The 22,451-nt window shown below is 48.1% G+C and overlaps 1 protein-coding gene and 1 long non-coding RNA gene across 2 annotated transcripts in view; one reads left to right on the forward strand and one right to left on the reverse strand.

Moving 5' to 3' along the window:
- Positions 1 to 22,451, reverse strand: part of LOC144821570 (uncharacterized) — a 245,697-nt gene that overhangs the window by 84,726 nt on the left and 138,520 nt on the right. The gene's annotated exons all lie outside the window — the stretch shown is intronic.
- The window catches only part of LOC144821957 (interleukin-12 subunit beta-like), a 55,062-nt gene that overhangs the window by 3,000 nt on the left and 29,611 nt on the right, over positions 1 to 22,451 (forward strand). Inside the window, exons 3-4 of the mRNA XM_078679096.1 lie at positions 3,482 to 3,663; positions 16,551 to 16,699. Of these exons, the coding sequence (XP_078535222.1) occupies positions 3,482 to 3,663; positions 16,551 to 16,699 (331 nt within the window). The remainder of the gene's footprint in view (positions 1 to 3,481; positions 3,664 to 16,550; positions 16,700 to 22,451) is intronic.

Here is a 22,451-nt window from a genome sequence, read left to right on the forward strand (position 1 = left end):
ACAGCACCAGCAGCAGACTGTATCCGACTGATCCTGGCTGGGGTGTTTGTTAACAGCACCAGCAGCAGACTGTATCTGACTGATCTTGGCTGGGGTGTTTGTTAACAGCACCAGCAGCAGGCTGTACCTGACTGATCTTGGCTGGGGTGTTTGTTAACAGCACCAGCAGCAGACTGTATCTGACTGATCTTGGCTGGGGTGTTTGTTAACAGCACCAGCAGCAGGCTGTACCTGACTGATCTTGGCTGGGGTGTTTGTTAACAGCACCAGCAGCAGACTCTATCTGACTGGTCTTGGCTGAGTTAACAGCACCAGCAGCAGACTGTATCCGACTGATCCTGGCTGGGGTGTTTGTTAACAGCACCAGCAGCAGACTGTATCTGACTGATCTTGGCTGGGGTGTTTGTTAACAGCACCAGCAGCAGGCTGTACCTGACTGATCTTGGCTGGGGTGTTTGTTAACAGCACCAGCAGCAGACTGTATCTGACTGATCTTGGCTGGGGTGTTTGTTAACAGCACCAGCAGCAGACTGTATCTGACTGATCTTGGCTGGGGTGTTTGTTAACAGCACCAGCAGCAGACTGTATCTGACTGATCTTGGCTGGGGTGTTTGTTAACAGCACCAGCAGCAGGCTGTACCTGACTGATCTTGGCTGGGGTGTTTGTTAACAGCGCCAGCAGCAGACTGAATCTGACTGATCTTGGCTGGGGTGTTTGTTAGCAGCACCAGCAGCAGACTGTATCTGACTGATCTTGGCTGGGGTGTTTGTTAACAGCGCCAGCAGCAGACGGTATCTGACTGATCTTGGCTGGGGTGTTTGTTAACAGCACCAGCAGCAGGCTGTACCTGACTGATCTTGGCTGGGGTGTTTGTTAACAGCACCAGCAGCAGGCTGTACCTGACTGATCTTGGCTGGGGTGTTTGTTAACAGCACCAGCAGCAGACTGTATCTGACTGATCTTGGCTGGGGTGTTTGTTAACAGCGCCAGCAGCAGACTGTATCTGACTGATCTTGGCTGGGGTGTTTGTTAACAGCACCAGCAGCAGGCTGTACCTGACTGATCTTGGCTGGGGTGTTTGTTAACAGCACCAGCAGCAGACTCTATCTGACTGGTCTTGGCTGAGTTAACAGCACCAGCAGCAGACTGTATCCGACTGATCCTGGCTGGGGTGTTTGTTAACAGCACCAGCAGCAGACTGTATCTGACTGATCTTGGCTGGGGTGTTTGTTAACAGCGCCAGCAGCAGACTGAATCTGACTGATCTTGGCTGGGGTGTTTGTTAACAGCGCCAGCAGCAGACTGTATCTGACTGATCTTGGCTGGGGTGTTTGTTAACAGCGCCAGCAGCAGACTGAATCTGACTGATCTTGGCTGGGGTGTTTGTTAACAGCGCCAGCAGCAGACAGTATCTGACTAATCTTGGCTGGGGTGTTTGCTGACAGCAGCACACTGTATCTGACTGACCTACCCTACATGGGAGATTCTGGGACACTTCTCACCGGTCTCATACGAGGCTGATTGATTGCAAACGACACGAGATGTACAGTGACCAAACCTTTGAGATTCTTCCCTGAGCACAGCACAGGTGGGTTTGACCTGCCTTACACTGGTACCTCAGTACACCAGTACCTCAGGTGAGCAATGGAAGGTTTGAGCCGAGGAGCAGTACCCACAGCTTCAGCTTTCTTGAGATGTCTCCTGTGCTAAGGGAGGTGTTTACAGGTTGCGTCACTAGGGATTGATAGTCGTCTTGCATTGACTTGGCCTTGAAAATGCACTTGGTTTTGCACACATGTGCACAGAAGTGGTCTGTTACTTGAAATATACTTAGAATGTACCCTACCATGGACAGGTGAGTTGGTCATTCCCTCTCCTGCTGTGCATTCATATAACACACCAGTATCATGGTTTTGAAGGACATTTTATTTCAGTCCAATTTTACTTCTGAGAAACGCTTGTAATCCAAAAATGTGGTCTAGTTCAGTAAATGGAGGCAAACGAGAAATACAACCCCTAGAATGCATGGGATAGTTAAATCTAAGTCCAAAACTGGAAAACAATGTCTATGATGACATACAGCCATGACGTAACATGATCAAACTATCGTGGAATGAAGTACTCCTTAATCGTTAAATTATACATTTATATTATCAAGAGTAGTACCACAATCTGTAATCTCATCACTGTTGTGGCAGATAAAGCTAATACTCTTGCTATAGCACATTGTACACACATCAAATTTCTTCATAAACAAACAATATATTAATGATGGGAAGCATAATGTTCTCATAATGAGATATTTAATATAATATAATATAATATAATATAATATAATATAATATAACATAACATAATATAATATAATATAATGCTCAAAGTTATTTGGTTACCAGTTTCTAAAATTACAAATGTGTTCCTAAGTGTTTACATTTCTGAGGATCCTTGCTTAAATTCAAAACTTTCTGGAAGGAGAATTGTTACTAAATATATCAAAATATGGACAGGGAGGAGCTAATTAGCCATTGATTTGAAAGAAATCCTCCTCTGTCCACGCTTATGTTATTGAAAAATGGCTGACGTTCAAAGAGATTGAGTCAACTTTGGGATCCATGGCAGAAGAAGTGCTTAATATTCACTCATGGATGCTCTTTTAAAACCATATGAGTAAAACACAAAGGGGCATATTATGAACGCACTGCGATAAATATCGCAGAGCACACTTACCGCGATTTTGTTTAACACGGCGTATTGCAGGATTTTATCGCCGAGATATCGCTTTATTATCAACGCATATCTACACGGTTATAATAAATCCAGCGATCGCGGCGAATTCCGCGCACATTGCTGGAAATCCAGCGTAAGGACGGCAGCGACGAGCTAATCCTTGGAGATAGGAAGATGTGGACTCAGCCGTACAATCCACCGCCCATTATATGTACGGGTAAGCCAGAAATTTTGCAGACGTTAAATACTTGCGATAAAGGGCGCATAGCGCGATTTTTCTTGTCGCTTTGCGGGTCTGATGTAGGCTTGTTAATACCGTAAAGCTGTGTTAGTGACTATTTCCATGTTGTTTTGCTCCGGAATGCCTACTTTGCATGTCAATAGCGATGGCATGCAGGGCGATAAAACACCGGCAGCTAATTCACGGAAACTAGCTTGTAAATAAGGCGATAACAAATTACAGGCGTTAGCGGCACAGTAGTGTGGCAAAGCGGCGATATTGTCCTTGATAATATACCCCAAAATATCTTATCAACATTTTAAGAAGATCTCTAACAGGATGTGACATCACCCTGTAGAATATAAACTCTTACTTCAGGAAGATGTTTGTATAATTAGGGAGATACTACGACCCCTTTAGAGCTATCTCTACTCTTTGGAACTCGTTGAGTGAATGTCCCCATGTTCCTCACAACCATTTCAAGTCACAAATGGCATAGGCATTAACATCTCTTGCCCTCTTGTCTCTTCCAGGGACTCAGACTTGGACTGGATTGAAGTCCACAGGATCCACGAGGGGGTGGTCACATTTGAGTTGGAGTTTCCCAGATCCTGTCCAGATGGTGAAGAGGACTCTGCCTTCACTGTGTACGTGGAGGCTGTCAATGACCACACTTACGTCTCTGATAACAGAACAATGTTTCTGCGTAACATAAGTACGTACATTTTCTGAATTGGCGCCGCTTCATTGGGGGGAGAGTTAAGAACATATCAGGAAGTGTTGTGGCATCACTGAATCGTCGCTTCTCAGCTGGATCATGGGGTGTGCATTGACTGAACTTCTGCTTCTGCACCGGGGCATACACTTCCCTATTCGGTCTATGTGGGGCTGTGCATGTTCTCAATCATTGTTGCAGAATTGAAAAAGTTCTCCTAGCTTTTGTAAAGGAAAGTTACAATTCTATTAAGGACGCAGAGGTCTTTGTATTTTCCTTTTATACACACAGCAGCCAAGAAAAACAGGGTTATATCGAACAATAAACTATCCACAATCCTCAGAAAAATGAACAACATAATGTGACAAAAACAGCAATGCAATAGCATTATCCTATAGAATGTCTAAATGTCATCAACCTGCCATGCAGCTCATCTCCTGTCCTCCGTTTGTGGTTGTCCTATATTTTCATCTACTCAGCCTCTGTAAATCAAAAGCACGTGCACTTTTTCAGATCAGAATCTTGGAGTACCACCGCTGACTGTTTACAACAGTGGATACTCCAAGGGATGATGGTGGGAAGCCTCCCACAACATCTCACAACTATCCAATTGTTCACTGATGGACGGTCCTCACCTCTGCGTTCTTCATGGACATTCAACATTCTTTCACAATAGCTTGCGATATTCTATAGTCTAGGTCTGGACCAGGGGCAGAGATTATGTTAGTGTCTTAAAAGTAGAATCCGCTGAGCAATCAGCTGCCCTCAGGATGTCCTCCACCTTTCTCCCTGTTAGAAACGTGTTAGAGGCCACAGCTTCAGCGCCAAATGTGCTTCAGAAACATAAACATCAAAGACAGCCTCCTGCAGCCCCCGCCTGACTCAATGAAATCAACCGTGGATGTGAAGTCCCTTGTAGTTTTTGCATAAGTTGTGGATATCTGGAAAACCTGGATGTGAAAGTAGGTGGGTGTTGGTTTTGGTTCTCCTGAATATAGTGGAGAAGTGTGGCTCAATGGTTAGAGCGGCAGACCCTGATGCAGAAGTCTAGCCCGGGACCAGGGTTCAATTCCCCGCCTCGGCGGGTCTTAAGCTAAAAAAAAAAAGTCCACGGACCTGATAATTCTCGCCTCAGTGCCTATTCCAATCATGGAGTCCCGCTCTGCAACTCTGGGCAATAGCTTGCTTAATCTCCACAACGGCCCCCACAACGCTAAGGATGCCTGGCCTCCACCTTGGGGGTGCCCAGGAGTGGACACCTCACAGGGAAAGCCAGGATGGGTTCCACAGCGGTATTCGTACAAGCGCCTTGAGACCCTTGCGGTGAGTAGTGCGCTATACAAGTATCAATTTACTCCAGTGAAAGGAAACACCATTCCATCCAGATCTAACTCCCAAGACCCTCTTACACAAACCCAGATATAACCACATATTGTAGGGTAGCCGACACCTCCTTCCTGGAATGATCCCTATTCAGAAGACAAGACTGAAACAATTTAAAAAATGTCTTGCAATACTTGGATTTCCATGGGTTTGACAACAGATTCTTCCTCAGAAGCTTACAGACCCATGGATGTCCTCCCACTGGGACAATAGCCATCAGGACATTTATGGCTAAAAGAGCCAATCTGAAATAATTACCTGTTCAGTATGCTTTTCCGCTGCTAAATGGGGCAAAAAATCCAAAGCAGCAATCACTTCTGTCTCCAATGGATTGAGAGTCATTTAGATGATCAACCCACCACCCTTTCCAGCTGGAGTGGGGTTTCTTGTTAGTACCATGGATTCTTTCATGAAAAATATAAGTGGTTGAAAAAATCCTGAGACCTGCCAGTGCCCTCTAAAACCATCCCAAATGACAGTCGCAGTGACCCCGAATGCACCATCAGGTGGCATTTCCTTCAGACAGCGCCTGAGGGTCACCTGAAAGTGGCGAATAAAGACTTGAGAATCCCAAGAAAGCTGCAGATGACCTGGAAACCAAGGGGCATATTAACAAGGAACAGGGAAAATTAACGCTAAGGGCGCTTAGCGTTAATTTTTTTAACGCCCACTATCGCTGGATAATATCGCCTCGCCAACAACGCACACAACAGCAAGGAGCTCTTCAACATCGTAAAGGAACTCTCCAACCCCAGCTCCAGCTCCACAGCCTGCCGTCGCAAGCCCTGTGCGACTCCCTCGCCACCTTCCTCCACCGCAAGATCGCTGACATCCACGACAGCTTCAACGCCTAGACAGCCCCCATAGACTCGACACTCCAGACACCCCGCACACCATCGACCACAACCCCCTGCCAGCCTGGGCCAACGTGAACATAGATGACACCATCAAGATCGTGAGCACAATCCACTCCGGCTCTCCGTCAGACCCACTCCCGCACCACATCTTCAACAAAGCCAGCAGCTCCATCACACCCCACCTGCGCAATGTCTTCAATCTCTCCTTCGAGATCGCGACCTTCCCAGAGAAGTGGAAACACGCCGAGATCAACGCCCTACTAAAAAAAACATGGTGGACCCGGGAGACCTCAAGCACTTCCGGCCCATCTCCCTGCTTCCGTTCCCAGCCAAGATCATTGAGACGATCATCAACAGACTGCTAACCCGATACCTCGAAGAAAACAGCATCCTTGACCCATCCCAGTCAGGGTTCCGCAGCAACCACAGCACCGAGACTGCCCTCATTGCCTCCACCGACGACATCAGGACCCTGCTGGACAATGGTGAGACCTCGGCCCTCATCCTCCTGGACCTCTCCGCCGCCTTTGACAACGTCTGCCACCGCACACTATGCATACGCCTCCACAACGCAGGGATCCGAGACGAGGCCCTAGAATGGACCACCTCCTTCCTCTCCGGCAGAACCCAGAGCGCCCGCCTCCCCCATTCCGATCCGAAGCCTCCAAGATCATCTGCGGCGTACCACAGGGATCATCCCTCAGCCCGACACTGTTCAACATCTACATGGCCCGCTCGCACAAGTCGCCCGACAGCACAACCTCAACATAATCTCCTACGCTGATGACACTCAACTGATCCTCTCCCTCACTAAGGACCCCCTCACCGCCGAATCCAACCTCCACGAGGGAATGAAGGTCGTCGCCGATTGGATGAAGAACAGCCGACTGAAGCTGAACACGGACAAGACGGGGGCCCTCATCCTCGGCTCCAACCCTTCAGCCTGGACGACTCCTGGTGGCCTACGGCACTGGGAGCAGCCCCGACACCCACCGACCACGCACGCAACCTGGGAGTCATCCTCGACTAAACACTCTCCATGACCAAGCAAGTCAACGCACTCTCCTCCTCCTGCTTCAACACCCTTCGCATGCTCCGCAAGATCTAAAGGTGGATCCCGACAGATAGAAGAAGTACAGTCACCCAGGCCCTCGTCAGTAGCAGATTCGACTTTGGAAACGCCCTCTACGCGGGAGCCAAGCTCATCAAATGACTGCAACGCATTCAAAACGCCTCTGCACACCTGATCCTCGACGTACCACACCACAGCCACATCAACCCCCACCTCAGAAACCTGCACTGGCTCCCTGTCAACAAGAGGATTTCCTTCAAGCTCCCCATCCACGCACACAAGGCACTCCACAAGACCGGCCCAGCCTACCTCAACAGACGACTCTTCTTCTACATCCCCAACCGCCAGCTCCGTTCCGCCGACCTCGCCCTCGCCACCGTCCCTCGCATCCGAAGAACAACCACCGGCGGCAGATCGTTCTCCCACCTTGCCGCCAAGACCTGGAACACCCTCCCACTGAGCCTACGACAGACCCAAGACCTGCTGACCATCAGGAGGCTACTCAAGACTAACCCTGGGTGGGCAACTTCGCTACGCCCACGAAGTGGGCGTAGTGTCGCCTACTTCGCCCTTTGCAAAGTAGGCGAAGTAGGCAACACTACGACCACTCCTTGGGCGTAGCGAAGTTGCCCGCCACACGCCGCCCTCCCGAACATAGCTAAATTTAATTAAATGGGCCAATATAATAAATAAAATACACTTACCTTGTCCGCGGCGTCCCGGGGCTCCCTCTGCTCGTTCACGGCGCCAACTTCTAACCAATGCGCATGCGTGGGCGGCCGCGCATGCGCATTTCTCGCGAGAAATGCGCATGCGCGGCCGCCCGCACATGCGCATTGGTTAGAAGATGGCGCTGTGAACGAGCAGAGGGAGCCCCGGGACGCCGCGGACAAGGTAAGTGTATTTTATTTATTATATGGGTCCATTTAATAAAATTTAGCTATGTTGGGGAGGGGGGCATGCAGCGCGTAGTGGGGCTACGCGAAGTGCGCAGGTGGGCGTAGTTTCTCGCCCACTTTGCGTAGCTTCGCGTAGCCCCACTACGCACACTACGCCCACCCTTACTCAAGACCTGGCTGTTCGACCAGTAGTGCCCCCCCTTTTTTTACCCCAGCGCCTTGAGACCCTCACGGGTAAGTAGTGCGCTCTACAAATTCTTGATTGATTGATTGATCGATTGATTGCGTTATTAACAGCGCTAACCGCCTAGGCGATAAAAAATCCAGCGATAGCGGCATTTTGGGAGGTTATCACTGGTAATGCAGCGATAAAACTACAAGGATAGGGATATCCTTGTTGATAGCCCATGGTGGACTTAGCCATGTAATCCACCTCCCATTGGATTACATGGCTAAGTCTGAAAATTAGCAGACTGTTACAGGTGCGGGATGAATAGGTAACAAATGTATTCTAGTTTTCTTATCTTTTATTTTAAAGAATAACAAGTCTGAGCTTTTCTTTCCCTTTGGTAAAGTTCCACAAGGTGAACGGCTCCTGGCTGCTCTTCTATGGTGGGATTCGGGGTGTTCTACTCGACGGCCTCTTTCAGGTGTCCGTCGATACAGGGATTTGTCCGGATCCGTCTTGTAGCTCAAGGCAAACAAAAAGGAGAATACACCGTATCAGTTTAAGGTTCACTGTATCTACGGTGCTTAAAAAGGGAAGGGAGTGAGGACCTAATCACACGTGCCACACATCTTAGTAACTACCGACGCCGTGAGAGGGAAGTGCTCAGGGAGGGGTAACACAGTGCTAAGGATGTGGGAGTGCTCAGGTTATCCAGCGGGCTTCCCCTTGTAATGCACCCAGCCCCTGATCTTGTCTCGTACCTGTGCTAGCCATACACCTCCCTCGGGTGTATGGCTGGGCGAGTCGCGGGGTCGTTGGCCTCCTGGCGTCTCCCGACTCTCGTCTGCTTCTTGGCGTCGCTTCTCCGTCTGTCTCTCCTCCTCCGACCTCGTCTCCGCGTTGTCCTCTCCTCGGTTTCTCCTTCCGCCTTCTCCACTCTGCCTCCGGGTGAACAAGCACACCGTTGATTCGCCCTTCTCTGCATATGACGCCTCCGCGTCCTGACGTGACTCCTCCCACTCGCCACTCCATTCAAAGTTAAAGGGCCACTGACCCTTCTCCTCATCTTGTTGCTCCAGTTCGTCGTCGACGTTCTGTGGGGAGTATAATTGATGAGCAACGGTATCAGCGTTCTGTTCATTCCTTCTTAGTATGTTCCCCTGGTTTAGGGACAGACCCGGCCCGTTACATACCTCCCCCTCAGGACACTCACGATCGGTGAGTGGATGACGGGACAAAAAGTCAGCGCCTACGTTCTCACTGCCTTTTCTGTGATGTATGGAAAATACATAGGGTTGTAGTGATAGGAACCAGCGCAAAACTCTAGCATTATTGGCCTTGTTGCGAGCCATCCACAGTAGCGGAGCATGATCCGTAAAGAGGTCAAACTTCCTTCCCTCGAGATAATAGGCCAGTTTGTCAATAGCCCATTTAATCGCGAGGCACTCTTTCTCAATTGTAGCATATTTCAGTTCACGTGGGAACAGCTTCCTGCTGACATAAAGTATTGGGTGGTCGTGCCCGTCCGAACCCATTTGGGAGAGCACAGCACCAATACCATAATCAGAAGCATCCGTATGCAATGAAAATGGCCGAGAAAAGTCTGGGGAAGACAGGACCGGAGTAGATGTGATGATGGACTTCAATACTCTAAAGGCTTCCAGCATTTTATCGGAAGGTCTCACCGGTGTGGACGATTTCCCAGGTTCCCTCAGTGCGTCTGTAAGGGGGGCGGCAATTTCCGCAAATTGAGGAATAAAGCGCAGGTAGTAGCCGACGAGCCCTAAAAAGGATCTGACTTCCTTTCGGGTTGATGGAAAAGGGGTGTCGGCAATTGCCCGGACCTTTTCAATCTGAGGTTCAATGAGTCCGTGGCCCAGAACGTAGCCAAGATATTTAACCTTTTGAAAGGCCATCTTACATTTTTTTGCGTTGACAGTGAGCCCCGCTTTCCGTAGTGCACTGAACACTGTGTGCAGATGGCCCATATGCGTATGCCAGTCCGGACTGAATATCACAATGTCGTCTAGATATGCCGATGTGAACTCAGACAAGCCATCCAGGACAGTGTTCATTAGACGTTGGAACGTTGCGGGCGCCCCATGTAGCCCGAAGGGGAGCACCGTGAATTCAAAATGTCCCTCCCGTGTGGAAAAGGCAGTTTTCTTGGCATCATCCGGATGTAATGGAACTTGCCAATAACCCTTAGTCAAATCCAGGGTAGTGATGTATTTCGAGTTGCCCAGTTTTTCAATCAACTCGTCCACCCTGGGGATGGGGTATGCATCAAAGAGGGAGATTTCATTCAAAGCCCGAAAGTCCATGCAAAACCTCCTGCTACCGTCAGGTTTGGGCACCATGACAATGGGGCTAGACCAGTCACTTTTAGAAGGACGAATGACCCCTAGACGAAGCATTTCCTCCACCTCATGTTTAATGGCCTCTCTCCTTGCTTCAGGGACTCGATATGGTCTAATTCTAACTTTCTTGCCCGGAGGGGTTACAATGCAGTGTTCAGCCAGGGACGTACGTCCCGGTTGACTGGAAAAGACACTCTCATACTGTTTCAACGTACCCATTAGTTCACCCCGTTGTACATCTGTCAATTCCTCATTATGCGTAAGCAATTCCATAGTTGATTCACCGGGGCGGGAGGCATCCGCCAAGTTCACCTGAGATGGGGGAGGTCCTAGCCACTTCTTTAAAAGGTTGATATGGTACGACTGTTGTTTGTCATGGTGAATCTGTAACCTATAGCTAGTGCGACCAATCACTTCTACGACCTTATATGGACCCATCCACTCGGCCTTAAATTTGTGGGAAGAGGAGGGCAGTAGGACCAAGGCCCAGTCATCGACCTTGAGCTGTCTCCATTTTTTTCCCTTGTCATAAGCAACCCTTTGTCTGCGCTGACTATCTTCCAAATTGGTAAAGGCAAGATCCCGTAATTTTCCCAATTTAGATTTCAGATCCCTAGCATAGTCTAGAGTCGCAGCCGTTTCCTCGGTAGCTTCATTCACCCATGCATCTCTAGTCATCTCCAAAAGCGAGCGTGGTTGTCGGCCATAAAGCAACTCGAATGGCGACGTCCCCATACTGGACTGTTTTTGAGCTCTTATGGCGTAGAGAGCTAGGGGTAGCATTTTATCCCAATCCGCTCCGCTGACCACCATCATTTTTCGGAGCGTGGCCTTCAGGGTGCAGTTGTAACGTTCCACCAGTCCGTCCGTCTGGGGATGGTAAACAGAGGTACGGATCTGGTGGATGTCCAACATTTTGCAAATTTCCTTCATCAGTTGTGAAATGAAGGGAGTACCCTGGTCCGTTAAAATCTCTTTGGGAAAACCTACTCTACTAAACAGTTCGATCATCTTATCCCCAATTTGTTTGGAGTTCGCCACTGATAATGGAAAAGCTTCCGGAAATCGAGTCGCATAGTCAACTATGACCAAAATGTGTTGGAAGCCTTTTTTTGTCCTAGGTAGAGGGCCAATAAGGTCCATTCCAACACGTTCAAATGGCTTCCCAATTATCGGCAACGGTTGGAGTGGGACAGCCGGGGGTTTAGTCATATTGAACCGTTGGCAAATCTCGCACTTCTTACAATATGATTCGGTATCCTTATAAATACCTGGCCAAAAAAAATTTCTGAGTATAGTTTGGGTCGTCTTTTCTGCGCCAGTATGACCGGCGATCAGATGGCTATGACCAAAAAACAGCACTTGCTCCCTAAATGAGACAGGTACCAGGAGTTGAGGTGAATCCCCCCTTTTTCCTATCCTATACAACAGCTCATCTTGAATAACAAACCCGGGATATGAAGTTGCCTCCTCGGGCCTCCTGTGTGCCTGTTCCCATGCATTGAAGAGAGTGGTGTCATTTATTTGAGCGAACTTAAAACTTTTATCGAGAACCCAGGGGTCCTGTGCCAGAACCGCATGTATCGGTTCGCTACGTAGTCCGGAGGACCCAAATCCCTTCTCTCCGCGACCTGTGTCGTTTAGTTTCCCCACTTCCTGTATTATAGGTGATGCTATCCGTTCACATATAATTTGTGCCACTCTGTCCCCTTTTTGTACCAAAAATGTCTCCGTCCCAAAGTTGAAGAGGAGAATAATTACATTACCCCTGTAATCGCCATCAATCACTCCTGCCCCCACGTCTATAAAGTATTTAGCGGCTATACCAGAACGAGGAGCGATTCTGCCATAGCAGCCGGGCGGGACTGCGATTTGTAGGTCGGTCTTAACCAAGGCTTTTTCTTTGGCCGGTATTTCGTATTCATACGCACTGTACAAGTCATATCCGGCAGCCTTGTCCGAACCCTTGGTGGGTGATGTTGCGTTTGCTGATAACTTTACAAAGTTCAGACAGGTCAACCCTGGTTCTACCCCCTGTTCGACATTACTCTCCCGTGTAGGGATGGAGTCATTCATCCCTTTCTTGGGAGTATCTTCCAATTCTTTTCTAAACATGTTCAAGAAGCGGGGATTGTCTGTCCCAATGATTATATCTTCAGGCAAGTTGGACATCACCCCCACCCTCACTGTCTGGGGAGTCCCCACTGTAGGTACTATCTCAATGTTAGCTATAGGATATAACTTGATATCCCCGTGAACACATTTAATATTAACAGTGCCCCTAGGAATGTATTGCTTTGAGGTGACGTATTGTGATTGTATGACCGACTGTCGACAGCCGGAGTCTAACAACGCTAATAGTGAATTCCCATTAACTTTCACACTTACTCGGAAGGCACTGCCAAGCTCCGCTGAATAGAGAACAGTTCTGGGGAGATACCCAACTTCCATAGGCTCCTCATCCACTCTTTTTTTTGGACATAAACGGGCGATATGGCCCCACTGACCACAATCGAAACATTGAGGGCCAAATGTGCCTGGGGTCTCTGTCCGCCATGTACGGGTTCTTACTGGTTCTTTTCCCTTAGGGACATTTCTGTCCGGTCGTGTAAACATTTTTTTGTCTCTCTCCAGGTCAAACGGGACGTTTCTTGGCTGGGCTCTGGAAAAGGATGATGCCATCTCTACGGCTTGGGCGGTGGTTAGGCTATGGTGTTGTCTAAGCCATTTTTGGGTAGCATAGGGGAGAGCTTCCAGAAACTGCTCCAGATATATTCTGTCAAGTATTTCTTCTTTGCTACTAGTGGCAGGGGTGAGCCATTTATCCGCGGCCATTTTTAAGCGTACGAACAAGGTTTTTGGATTTTCTCCCACCGTGCCTCTCTCCTTACGAAACCGCAGCCGGTAAGCCTCCGGATCTAGTCCTAGATGGTCTAGTATTATTCTTTTTATTTCTACATATGTATTGTCTCCGTTGGGGTTGGCCACTTGATAGGCGGCTTGCGCCTCCCCCCCTAGTAGTGGGGCTAGGAAAAAAGGCCATTTCGTTACCGGCCACCCACATGCTCTAGCTGCCCTTTCAAAGTTTAATAAGAAGGCATCCGGGTCTTCTCCTGACCTATATTTTTGTAGTGACACGGATAGAGCTCCATGTGCCATGGGTCTTTCGGCTGTTCCTCCCCTAACCACTGGGTCACTCCATGGTAGATCCGTTTTTTCCTCAATGGCTTTTTTTAGTGTTTCTCTATCTGCTTGGGCGGACACTAAATGTTGTTCTAGTACCCATTCGAGTCTTTCCTGCCCTTTTACGAGTTGTTGTACTACCGTTTCCATCTTTTCTTCAGAGATGGTATCTATGCCCGCATTCTCCACCACTGTTACAGGTGCGGGATGAATAGGTAACAAATGTATTCTAGTTTTCTTATCTTTTATTTTAAAGAATAACAAGTCTGAGCTTTTCTTTCCCTTTGGTAAAGTTCCACAAGGTGAACGGCTCCTGGCTGCTCTTCTATGGTGGGATTCGGGGTGTTCTACTCGACGGCCTCTTTCAGGTGTCCGTCGATACAGGGATTTGTCCGGATCCGTCTTGTAGCTCAAGGCAAACAAAAAGGAGAATACACCGTATCAGTTTAAGGTTCACTGTATCTACGGTGCTTAAAAAGGGAAGGGAGTGAGGACCTAATCACACGTGCCACACATCTTAGTAAATACCGACGCCGTGAGAGGGAAGTGCTCAGGGAGGGGTAACACAGTGCTAAGGATGTGGGAGTGCTCAGGTTATCCAGCGGGCTTCCCCTTGTAATGCACCCAGCCCCTGATCTTGTCTCGTACCTGTGCTAGCCATACACCTCCCTCGGGTGTATGGCTGGGCGAGTCGCGGGGTCGTTGGCCTCCTGGCGTCTCCCGACTCTCGTCTGCTTCTTGGCGTCGCTTCTCCGTCTGTCTCTCCTCCTCCGACCTCGTCTCCGCGTTGTCCTCTCCTCGGTTTCTCCTTCCGCCTTCTCCACTCTGCCTCCGGGTGAACAAGCACACCGTTGATTCGCCCTTCTCTGCATATGACGCCTCCGCGTCCTGACGTGACTCCTCCCACTCGCCACTCCATTCAAAGTTAAAGGGCCACTGACCCGTCTCCTCATCTTGTTGCTCCAGTTCGTCGTCGACGTTCTGTGGGGAGTATAATTGATGAGCAACGGTATCAGCGTTCTGTTCATTCCTTCTTAGTATGTTCCCCTGGTTTAGGGACAGACCCCGCCCGTTACACAGACGTAAAAAGGCTGCCTTAATCGTGGTTAGCGCTGCTTTTTTTGTCTCTAACAGGGTTAGTGTGTAGCTTGATAATAGAAGAAATGTCGCTTAGCGACATTTGTCCTATTATTTTGCTCTGGAACGCCCACTTTGCATCTCAAGCGTAGTGAAAAAGGGTGCTAACATGCGATTTTGCATGTTAGCACCTTGTTGTTGATAGGGCGATATTTCTATCTCCGCTTCTTTGGCTTTTAAAGCCAAAAAAGCGGAGATGAAGCCCTTGTTAATAGGCCCCCTAGCTTGTTGTCTTGGCATTACCGATACCAGACCCACTTTCTACCTTCTTGCCTTAAACACCACCAATGGGCTCATCGCAAATGAAAAGAAAGAATAACTGATCTTTCACTCCTATCCCGGAAGAACACATCGACCCCTGTCACTTGTGGATCTGACTCCCCCTGAAGAGGGACCACCTCTGTCCCCGTTTTGGTTCAGGTATTTGCATGGTCTTGCGCAGTCGACTCCTACTAATCTGTCCCAGTGTTTCTGCTGTTTGGATTTTTGCTGGCGGAGTGACTTCAAGATCAGTACCTCCGTCTTGTCTGTAGCGGGCCGCCAGGTCCTCGCTTTAACCTGAATCTCTGCCGTGATAAGCCTTATGCATGTTCCGCATGGTTGTGAATATAAACCTGCACTGGTGAAGGCTCACACAGGACACTTTTTTCAGACTGAGGGGCGGATTTATTAATGAGTTGCATCGCACTTGTGCCATGCAAGGGGTGCAAGACCAAAGTAACTCTTAACCACATCGACGCTGATGATGAGCTGAGCTCGTCATGAGGTACACCTCTCGTACGCTCATGACGAGCTGAGCTCGTCATGAACCGCGGGTTTTTAAAATCTTCAGCGCACAGCGGGAAAATGCGCCGCACCGATGCGGTTAAGTTAGATTTATCAAGACAAGCAAGGCTTCCTTTAGTGGCCCTCAGTGGCTTGATAAATCTAGAGTAACGCAACACAGTGCAAATCGATGCATTGCGCTACTCTGCCCCTGGGAGGCGTTCCATGGGTGGCGTGTGGGTATTCTCACGCATCCACCCATGGATTTTGCCACATTCCCAGATTTATCATTACTGGTTCACCTGGGGATGCATCAAAATGCTATGCTTCCCAGGTGGGATGGAACAAGGAGAAATATCTTTATTTCTCCTTGTTTTTCCTCTTTCTGCATGTGTTGTATTCTGCAGCACACATAGAAAGTGCAAAATGTCTCGGAGGCATGTGTTTGTGCAAGAAGGTGCGCTTTCATGCACAAAAACAATCCTGCATGCAACACAGACACCCTTGCACCACGGCACCAGGGTGTCTGCATTAGCGCTGAAAAGCACATAGAAAGCAGGAACCTCATACTTCCATTGAAGTTCTCCAGCTGGAACCTCATATTTCCATTGAAGTTCTCCAGCTGGAACCTTCTATTTCCATTGAAGTTCTCCAGCTGGAACCTCATATTTCCATTGAAGTTCTCCAGCTTGGACCTCAAATTTCATACTTTCATTGAAGTTCTCCAGCTAAAAGTTCACATTTCCACTGAAGTCCTCCAGCTAGAATCTCATATTTTCATTGAAGTCCTCCAGCTAGAATCTCATATTTCCACTGAAGTCCCCCAGCTAGAATCTCATATTTTTATTGTTCTTCTCCAACTAGAACCTCTTATTTTCATTGAAGTTCTCCAGCTAGGATCCCATATTTTCATTGAAGGTCTCCAGCTAGAACCTCATAACTTCATTACAGCCCTTGTGGTGTATCGGACTCCAGCGTATACAGCTTACTGAACCTAACATATCTTATCCTCACATAAGTGATGTCTCTTCTCACCCGTGTCCTCTTGCTTTGCCTCTACAGTCAAGCCCGGGCATCCCGAGAACCTGCACATGCAGAGGCTGCAGCCAGGAGAGTTTCAAATCAACTGGACATATCCATCCTCCTGGTCGAGGCCTCACACCTACTTCCCCCTGCTGTTCCACCTTGACCTGCACTTCAGCAACAATAAGGTGAGTAGGACAGGAGGGGGTGAATTAGGTTCATGCTACTTGCTAACGCTCCCCGCCACCAAAAAAAAACAGAAAAATACCATGAATCCACCTTGAATAATGGCTTTTATAGATGATGTTTTATAAATGGTTAGAATTAACAGCCTTTCTGTTGCGGTGAGAACCTGGCTGGATGGGCTATGCGCCAGACTGCAGTCCACAGATGTAGGTTTCAATGAGCACAAACTTTGCTCGCCTTTCGTAATTGAGCAGCTTATTTATGAGAGCCCTACATCACTTTTCCAGCATTTAAAGTGGTACATGCATGACACAGGGCTCTCAATTCTTTCTATGAAGCCACACAAAGCCTCCCTGACCTCATAGGAGAAATAACTTTATTCCTCCTTGTTCTTTCCTCTTTCTATATGTGCAGCATTCTGCAGCACACACAGGAAGAGGAAAATGTCTGTTTGGATTGCTTCTGTGCCGGAAGGTGCCCCTTCCTGCGGAAAAACAATCCTGCCGGCGGGTGCAAACGTGCCTATGTTGGTGCTCGGCTGCCGAAACTGCACCTGCGCAGGGAGAAAGGACACAAATGCCCCGTATTGCAAAAATACCGTGCATTCCTGCCCTTTCACTTTGGCATAGGGCAGCACAGCAAGGTGCCATGCTGTGCTGCCCGAAGCCAAAATCCCATCAAAGAGGGCCTCAGACTGAGCGATGGTCAATCCTCAGAAAAGGAATATCCTGGAAGCCTTCATAATAAATGAACAGTGCAACAATACCATATAATGTCTACCCCAGTTAGACCCTAAAGATACATATTTAATAACAACACAAAAGTGTAAGTTTACCTTTGTGAATCGGCCCTGTGTTAATAAAATATCAATACTGCGCTTGTTTGGAAGACAACATTATTAATTGTTAGTGAAATACCTTTTCACAAGTACTTGCTGAATGCTCACAGTTTGTTTTCTGACTAAACCCATTTTTTAAAGCTTGGGGGTTTATTTGATTACATTTATTGATTTATTCTAATAAAAACCCATTGAATAATGTGTCTTTACAGCCTTTCGTAACACAATTATTTCCTGGCAGTAACTCTACGTGACACAATGCCAACGTTCATAATAATGCCAGAGAATGCTTGGGAATAATTTGTCTTCTCGTTGCACAGTTCAGTCCATCGCAGCACCTAACCCATTCCCCATTCTCTCATAAGTCCAGTAGTCCTGCTTATCGGTCACGTGCCCTACACATTTGCCCCGATAAGCTTTACATCCAGAAGGCCAGCTAAAATGAATGTTTAATGACAGCGCACTAGCCTGGGGCATGCAAATCAAAGACAAGGTGCAGCAAACTTGGAATGTTATTCTTCCATTGGCAGACAGAAATATGAGAGAAGAGATGGTTTACAAAAGAACAGTAACAGCATAGTGCCTAGACGGGTGGGTGGTCTAGGCACCACAGCTTTACCTTCAGGTGAAAGCAAACTAAGACCCAGGTTTATAAAGGGCCGGCTTTAGCGCTGGTGGCGCCCTGTGCGACAATGTTTGTTGGCGCCCCCCAATGACCACCTCCGTCAGGGATTCCCTCACTACCACCCTTCAACAGTGCCCCTCAAGTCTCCATAACTACTCTCCCACAGATGCATTAAATTAGTTTTATAGCACCACTGATAGTAGTGTAGGGTGTCAGAGCCTCGTACATCACACATATTACACAGAGACAATCAATCCAGTAGTGAAGCTAACCCTTTGGCCGCCTGTGACGGTCACTGCGTTTGCAGCCCTGTGGCGGCCAAATGAAGAGTGGGGGGGGATTACCGCCCGAGACAGCAGGTAAGAGCGGGGGAGGCCCCCGCGTCAAAACTCATACTGCCTGGGGTGGACTGCCCCCCAATCCCACTGAATTAGTTATATGAGTGTAAATCAGTGTTTGGAAAATGTTACATAAGACAGAGGACTACAATAGGAGTCATGTCATCCATACTTGTAGGCAGTATAGTTCAAGAGTGCTTGGTCTGGAGAAGCACAAACTCAGAATTTAAAACATAATGCCATGGTTGGGAGTTATCTTTAATAATAAGAATTGATTTCAGTCCAAATGAACCGAGTTTGCAACATTAGGATAATGAAACACTGAGGATAAAATCATAACGCTAAAACCTATATCATGCAGTTTTCATGCAGCTGTTTGATGACAGTTAATTGCTCAAGGTTCTACATCTTGAATTTAACTTATAAACTGCACGTAACAACAGGATCTCTCTGACAAAAGCAGTAACCTACTGACTTATTTACATTATATGCTCTTTGTGATGTGCATGGTACACATTTTTTTGCAGCAGGCATCTTAACCCTCTGTGCTACCTTACTGTTAGACCTGTCTGGCTTTTTGCGTAGTTCCTCAAATTTATTATTTATTTTGTCCCCTTTTTGCCCCTCATACCTTTAATAATTTTTGTGTCCACTAACTTTTTCTAGGTGTTGGTCAAGGGGATAGGTGTTCTTTTCCCCCCTCATAGTTTTTCACCTCAGGCCTAGAGGCCTGTTCTGACAGGAAAATAGTTGGAGCCACAAAATGGTGGCTACCAACTGCCCTAACTGCCAAACCCAGAACCTGCCCCATAGAGTAGTATAGGGCGTTCCAGAACCTTCTGGTCCCTTTTGGACTCCTGAGGGTCAGCCTATAAAAGGCGGAATGCTGGACAGCCATTTTGTCTAACCAGAGAGAGTCAGCTGGATGACAGGCTATCTTGGAAGGTGGGGGGAGGCTAGTGAAAGGGTTGACCTCCTGGACTTGGAAGCAGCCTAATTGATTCACTTCTCTACTCCTCCTTTGGGATCCTTGTCTTGTCCCCGCTGTGTATGGTTAAGGGAGACCCTGGGCGCCTGACTAACCCCTAGCTTTAAGGAATATTGGGGTGTAAAAAGGAGAAGGAGACTGCAGCGCTGCGGAGCGCAGTCCTCTACCCAGTCGGAGAGACTTTGGAGGAGCGTGTCCCCCCCCCTGTCCCCAGCCTCTGTCCTGTGACTGGTAACTGCTCAAGAACTGTTAGCAGCTCCCCAGGGGTTGGTGTGTGCCAGAGGGTTCTGGTCACCCCTCCTTTCTCTTTGTCCTTCCCATTTCACTACCTGCCACCTCACCTGCGATTGCTGTCAGGCGTTCGCCTCATCCTCTTGAGGCGCGGGAGGAAGGTGACGTGGACGTCACGAGAGAGCTGCCGGACTCGCAGCCCTCACCCTGGTAGTGTAACCGGGGGTGTTCAATCCTTCCTGCTGAGGAGGGAAGAGGGCGCCCGGAGGCTGCAGTGACTCTGGGGCGGAAGAGCTACAGAGCCGCTAATCCCCGCGCAGGCCCCGTGAGGAGACGGCAGTGTTTTAGAGCGGGGCGGCGCTTCTACAGAGCCGCTAATCCCCGCGCAGGCCCCGTGAGGAGACCGCAGTGTGTAGAGAGGGGCGGCGCTTCGACGGAACCGCTTATCTCTGCGCATGCCCCGGGGTGCAGTCGCCCTACAAACTACGGAGGCTTCCTGACGAGGGATCGGCGGGACACGAAAGCTCCCAACGACGAGATCAGGCCAGCGCGACCTCTCCTCAGCACGGGCCCTACTCCTGAGTGGCCTGGCTGGTGAGGAAGGGAGGCGACGCTGGTGTGCAAGAGATCGGCGGTGAGCTCCAGCTACCTTCGACTTCCCACAACTGCAGAAGCTAATACCCACAACGAGTCACAAGTAAGGTGGGAATCTGGGTTGGTGAAGGACTGGATCATAGTACTGGAAGATCCAACAGTTAGGAGTTCCCCACACAAGTCTCTAGTGTGGACCCGAGGGGCAGAGTTGACTAATTGAGGACATTGAGACTGGGAATTCACCCAATGTACTCGAGCACTGCACAGGAAAGCCTCATTGGTCATTAGGGCAGGGCGAGTTGTCAAGTCAGTAACCCTAGCAATACTGTGGAGTGTGATGCCTGATTTCCTTTGCAGGGGGGGTCAAGGAAAGAAACAAGTGAAGTAACCATTCAACAATTGTTATTAGAAGAAGCATCTACTAATGTGGTGTTGAAGTACCTTTGGTTTGAGGGAAGTAATAAGTTCCTCATACAGCACACGGGTGGTAACATACAACTTGTGTAATTCTTACACTTCTCGCTGGGTGTGCGCTCTTGTTGTGATTAAAGGTTTAGACGCTGTGATGAAGCCAAAACCAGTAAAGTGGAGTTTAATGTAAAAGAATGTGCTGTTGAAGCTGAGTATTGATATGATTTAACAATTTCGATAGTAATGTGATTTATGTCCTGACAAGCTGTAATGAATTAAGTTGTGTTTCTGAAAACAAAAGATCAGAGATATTATTTTTATAAACCAGCTCATATTTTCCCATATTTTGGTGTAGTGTCATTTTTGTGTGTTATTGCGTGGATTTACTGCTGGGTGGTTTGCAACCTTCACACTTGTGCCTCTGGAATTTATGTCTTACCCTAGGCCAGGCTACCCTAGGTGTCCTGACATCCCAGGTTCCAACACTTACCATTAATCAAAACTTCCACTTGACAAAGCGCCATCTCTCTCTAAGAAGAACACTAATCACTGGAGTTATCCTGACATATTTATTGTTGACAGATAATTGCTGGAAGCAAAGAATGCAGCAGGTGCACTAAAACCATAATATATGTTGCACTGCCACAGAGCTGGCCCTGCCTGCAACTTACTTTGTTTCAATTCACGAACTGAAAGTGAATTACACAAAATTGAGCTGGCGTAGAATATCTATGGTAATCAAGGCGGCTAGAAGACATAGTGATGGTGCCAGTAGAGAGCGGAGCTCGGCTGTATGTGCCCAGATCAATTAAATGAAATCCAGGAACGTACACGCAAAGCCTTTTATTTATTTTCTGACTCATAAGCAAAGCAAAGATTTCACTGCAGCGTATGGGTGGGTATAAAAAACCTCCTGGTCTGTTTAACACTGTTTGTTATCTCTCTTCTATTTATGCAAAGATTAACATTGTGGAAAAGAAAGAGGGACAACGGTGTTCAACCGTGCAGGCTTTTGGGCAATGCGACTGGCGCCGATTTCAGAGCACAAATGGCGCCCCCCTGACCTTGGCACCCGGTGCGGTGGCACCGCTTGCACCGCCCAAAAGCCGGCACTGCTATCATGCAATGCAGCTTCCAAAGTTGTTATGATGTGTTATGTGACAGGGACAGAGCAGGAAAGTGACATATCTACAAAGATGTGGCACTATCCTGCTCTCTCTCTAGCGCCAGTGCGTAATCAGGCTGCCGAACGCCATGCGCACACGTTCGCACCATAGTGCAAAGGTGTCTGCTTGAGTCTAGCATAGGTTTTGCACACGAAGGGTGCCCTTACAATACAAAATACTATGTCCAGACTACCTTTGAAGCTTTTTCTACATTCCATGTGTGCAAAGTCAGAAAGAAAGGCAAAATTAAAGTATTTCTCCATTTTAACGCCTGCTTTCAAATGGGGTTCATTCTCTGCACAAAACCCTGATTACCATTGTACCATGGGTGGTAGCACAGGAACGCCAATGTAGCACCCATGAAACGCCTTCTTGGCGCTGAGTAGCGCAGAGCAGTGCTTTGCTCTGGTTCGCATTACTTTTACCTATAAACCAACGCAAATTTGCATTGGTTTATAAATCCCCCAAAAAGGTTTTGCGTCAGGTCTGCATTAAAAAAGTAACACAAACCCAATGCAAACCTTTGTAAATTTGGGCCTACGTCTTAAGGTCACACCACACAC

Source organism: Lissotriton helveticus, chromosome 2_2 (assembly GCF_964261635.1).
Source record: "Lissotriton helveticus chromosome 2_2, aLisHel1.1, whole genome shotgun sequence".
Classification (NCBI taxonomy): domain Eukaryota; kingdom Metazoa; phylum Chordata; class Amphibia; order Caudata; family Salamandridae; genus Lissotriton; species Lissotriton helveticus.